Genomic DNA, 4,845 nt, shown 5'->3' with positions numbered 1-4,845 from the left:
GCTTTGGTTGTGGTGGTTTGACTTATACAGAGGCTGGTCTCTTGCCAGAATGGAAAAGGAGGCTGTCAGGGATTGTAGAATGGGCCCAGTGCACTGTCACCGCATCCTGATGGGCAAAGTCTGTCACAATAGGAACCTAGATTAGACAGCAGCAGAGTGCACACAAGGCATGGCTATGAGGAGGGGGTTTCATAGAAAAGCAACATCAAATAGCAACCTAAAGGCATTACCCACAATGTATGTCTTCTCTACTGCAGGTTGTGCAACCCCACGGGCCCTAGCCTATCTCCACTGTCTCTGAATGTCATCGAAATTCAGTTTCTCGTGCCACTTTCTGGCCACTGAACAGATCTGAACCAGACTCTAACTCTATCTGGCAATCTAGCTTTTAGCAAGCCAGCATCTGGGGAAGGAAAGAGCTCATGATTTTAGACCCTTGGCACCTGCTGTTCGTGTCGGTCACTGTTTGGAGTGCCTGCTGTCAGCCCTTCCTGCTATCACTTCTGCCATCTCTGACTGCATTCTTTCTCTCTCAGGACACTGTTAAACACGCTCATCTCCTCATTTCTTGGTGACAGAGTCTCTCAGTTCTCAGAAGAGCTCTTCAGATCCCTCGGTGTTTTGACAACCTCTTGTGTTCTCCGTTCTTGTTGATTTTTCCAGTTCCCAAACTGAACACAGTGTTCCAGGAGTGACTGAGCACAGTGAGGGCTTCAGAACTGTGGTTCTGAGGAAAAGCCTGGGGAACAGACTTGTTGGTGGGAAGAAAGGACTAAGAAATTTATTCTTGAAAAAAAAATTGAGATGGAGACTTAATATTTTTTAAAGATTTATTTATTATTATATGTAAGTACACTGTAGCTGTCTTCAGACACATCAGAAGAGGGCGGGCGTCCAATCTCATTAGAGATGGTTGTGAGCCACCATGTGGTTGCTAGGATTTGAACTCAAGACCTCTGGAAGAGCAGTCAATGCTCTTAACCGCTGAGCCATCTCTCCAGCCCGAGACTTAATATTAATACCCAGGCTAGTCTTGAACTCACGCCTTCAAGTGACCTTTCCACTTTATTCTCCCAATAGCTAGAACTAGAAGGATGCACATTACACTGCTGTACCTGGCATGCTGCTGCACATGGATGAAAACTGATTATGAGCGATGAGACCCTTCAGATGAGCGAAGATGGGCCATCAAAACGTGGGTGCATTTGTCAAGAAATTGTTAACAAGAGTATATATTGAGTTCAAGTCATTCAGTGTAGATTTGGAATGGATGCATAGTGAACTTTAGAAATGACCCCTGAATATATGGTCTTAGTGTGTGCAGACCAGAGTAAAAGTTACCTTGGTTAACTGGAAAAGCAGAAGCAGGTGGTGGTGTCCATAGTTTTATTTCTCACATGTTTAACCATGGAGAATTATTCCAGGAGCCTCAGTCCCAGAACTCAGATCATGTGGATTTAAGTTCTACTTCGACGATTTATCTTGGGCAAGTTACTTGGTTTCCTCTGTGTTCTCCTCCATGAAGAGAAAACTAGAATAGCATCTATCACTGGGGTCAGCAAGATGGCTCAGCACATAAAGGTGCTTGCTGCCAGGTTTGACCACGTGAGTTGGATCCCTGGAACCCACATGGTGGAAAGAGAGAACTGACCCTCTCAAGTTGTCACCCAATCTCCACACACACCATGACACATGTCCACTCCCAATAAATAAATAATAGTACCTGTTGCATACAGTTGTTGCATTGATGTTATCTTCAAAAAGTTATTAGTGCCAATCTTACTGTCCTATTGCTCCAAAGAGGCACCATGACCTAGGCAACTCTTATAAAAGGAAACATTTAATTGGGGGCTGGCTTACAGCTTTAGAAGGTTAATTCATTATCATCATAGCAGGAGTAGGCAGGCATGGTGCTGAAAGCACTAATTGAGAGCTTTACATCTTGCAGGCAATAGGCAGGGGGAGAGAGAGAGAGAGAGAGAGAGAGAGATAACAAGAGGTGGGGGAGAGAGAGACTGGGCCTTGCTTGGGCTTTTGAAGTCTCTAATTCCATCTCCACTGATATACCTTCTCCAACAAAGACACACCCTCTAATCCTTCCCAAACAGTTCCACTAACTAGGGACCAAGCATTCAAATATGTGCGCCTAGAGGGCCATGCTCATTCGAACCACCACAGTACCCAATGAGTTGTAAGCACTCTCAGTAAACGTTGCAGTTTTTATTCTGTACGTTATCATCACCCTGTAGATGGCGTAGAGCTTCAGCAACATTTCTTCTCATTCTTTTTAAAGATGATTTTCAGGCAATGACATTTTAAGATCATCAGATATTAAAAGACAATGTTGTAAGCCAGCTTCTTGGTCTCTTGGTCGGTAGCAAATAGCAAAGTATCAAAAAAAAAATACATTTTTTAAATGCTTAAGGTAACAATGATTTTCCCAAGCCTCAGAGGTTACATATTAGAAATGTGTGTCACCTGACAAAGAGGAACTGAGAAAGGAGCTTTTAGGACATCAAGTATGTTGAATGTTTTAAGGACGTGTGCATTTATTGGGCTGGGGAGATGGCCTAGTCAGTACAAGTAGGTGGAGGGGCCTGAATTCGGCTCTCAGAATGCATATTAAAAAAACAAAACAAAAACAAAAACAAAGTTGGTTCACTGGAGTGTAGTTATAATCCCAGTGCTGGCTCACCAGCCACCACGCCTAGTCTAATCAGCAAGCTCCAAGCCAATTAAAGATCCTGTTTCAATGGAAAGGTGAGTGGTGACTGAAGAACAGTATGTGACCTCCACAATCATGTGCATATATGTGTGCACGCGAGTGCATAGAATTTTACTTCAGGGGCAGAGATACACTTCCAGGGTGACTTTTCTGCCCTCAGTTGCTCTCTGACATCCTCTTTTCCATAACAATCACTTGAGAGTCAAAGAGGTATCCTATGAGACCGAACAGAGGAAGAACCATGCCTGGGCAGGGCACTCACACGGGCCACTTTCTCTGCTGCTCCGGACTTTACAGGATTTTATTCGAATAGAAGAACAGCAGGACCTCTGGATGGCAGTGGCTCTGAAATTAGAAATGTAAAAAGGTACACGTGAGGGGGTGGTTGCCGTTCAGGATACTGGCAACAGAGGCAGGAGTGAAAACAGCCAATGACTTGAACTGAGCCAACAATAATATTGTGTGTGGATCATCTTGCAGGCACCCTGCCATCTACATCTTGTTGCGGATCCATTGCAGTTATAATGCTAGCTTGAGTTATTTTAGGGGGTGATGGGAGGTAAGTTTCTGATGCACTGGGCCACTTCCAGTGTTACGGGCCCGAAGGCGAGAGACCCCCAGGAGAATTCTCTCCTGCCTTGGCTCACTCACCAGCTGCCGGGAAAGCCTGCGGTTCTTCTGATCTTCTTCACTTTGGAAACTCGGCTCCTTTCTGGGTTTCAGATACGGGACACAGGCTCGAACAGTCATTTTGCAAGCCTGGGGGAAATGACATGGCTGTCCGATTGCTTAAACTATTAGAAAATTCTAGAATCCCGGGCTGGACAGGTGATTCTGAAGAAACACAGCCCGACTACCGTCAGGGCCACTGAGGCTGGGAAAGTAATTCTTGGGTCATTCGTGAATGAATCTAATAGGAGTTCTGCTCATGAGACAACCATGACTTGGTCTGCGGCACAGGCAGAGGGCTCGGCTCTGCGATGTACACAGCCCCTACACTGCACCCACGATCTCTCTTCCTCCCTCCCGCTCCCCTCTCCCAAAGGGATGTGGTAGAGCTCCTTGCACCCGGTGATTCTGAAGAATTCAACCAGCCTCATGATCTTCTGGAGACCTGGCCTTTCTTAGCTCTCCGTCTAGCACTGGCAGGAGTTGGGTAAAAGCAGAGGAAAGTCAAAGAGCAAGCGGGCAAGACGGTCCACTGGAGGCCCCTTTGCCCAGCTTTACATAGACGGCCATTCTAACTGGCAGGAACCCCAGGGCCTGGCTTCTCCACTTAGCAAAGCTTCCACCACCCCCTCTCTAGGGACAGCCAAGATTTCACATTGTGAGAGAAGAATTTCAGTCTCACCTTGGCAACCTTAGGACTTTCATCCTGCAAATGACTTAAGAGCGAATCTTGGGTCTGGTTAACTTGCTGAGTGAAAAATTTCTTCCACCTCCACCCAGCAAACGAGGCCAACTGCCCAAAGAGGACAAAGGCCGAATACCGCACGCTGTCGTCCTCCTGTGGGTTTTCATAACCAGAAAACAGAGCCAGGTCTTCATCATCAGACCTCCATCTGAGTGGACCACAGTCATCACTAGTTATACATTAAAGGGTGGACATCATTGCCAAGGTCCTGTCTCTTTATTCAATACACAGACACGGCCTTAGACACCTTGACTTTCCTTTCAGTCTGTCTGGAAGCTGCTTCCTGACATCGCCTAAAGATTTCCTGCTTTCTCAGCTCTTTTTTGTTTGTTTGTTTTTTGTTTTTTGGTCTTTTTTGTTTTTTTCCATTTTTACTTTTTTTGTTTTCTTTTTTTTCTTCTTGCTTTCTCACCTTTCCTTTCCCTCCCATTTCCTCTGTCTCCCTCTCTCTCTCCCTTCCTTCTCCTCCTCCTTCTTCCTTTCTCCTTCTCCTCCTTCCCCCCTTCTTCTTCTTCCTTTTTTTTCTGAGTCAGGGTTTCTCTGTATAGCCCTGGCTGTCCTGGAACTCACTTTGTAGACCAGGCTGGCCTCAAACTCAGAAATATGCCTGTCTCTGCCTCCAAAGTGCTGGGATTAAAGGCATGCGCCACCACGCCTGGTCTTCCCCTCCTTCTTTTTCTTCTCTCTCTCTCTCTCTCTCTCCTTT

General features: G+C 45.9%; 1 protein-coding gene across 6 annotated transcripts in view; it reads right to left on the bottom strand.

Moving 5' to 3' along the window:
- Positions 1 to 886: 886 nt before the first annotated feature.
- The window catches only part of Mro (maestro), a 22,470-nt gene continuing 18,511 nt past the window's right edge, over positions 887 to 4,845 (bottom strand). For 4 of the 6 annotated variants that reach the window (XM_021150832.2, XM_021150834.2, XM_029471778.2 and 1 more), the window contains 3 exons: positions 4,077 to 4,232; positions 3,377 to 3,484; positions 887 to 3,070 (listed from right to left, as the gene is read on the bottom strand). In XM_021150832.2, coding sequence (XP_021006491.1) covers positions 3,017 to 3,070; positions 3,377 to 3,484; positions 4,077 to 4,232 — 318 coding nt within the window. In that variant the 3' untranslated portion in view covers positions 887 to 3,016. The remainder of the gene's footprint in view (positions 3,071 to 3,376; positions 3,485 to 4,076; positions 4,233 to 4,845) is intronic. The other 2 variants (XM_085833527.1, XM_021150835.2) reach the window with 1 other exon arrangement.

This window comes from Mus caroli, unplaced genomic scaffold (assembly GCF_978045245.1).
Source record: "Mus caroli unplaced genomic scaffold, Mus_caroli_1 scaffold_19, whole genome shotgun sequence".
NCBI lineage: Eukaryota > Metazoa > Chordata > Mammalia > Rodentia > Muridae > Mus > Mus caroli.
This window is presented reverse-complemented; position numbering and strand designations above follow the sequence as displayed.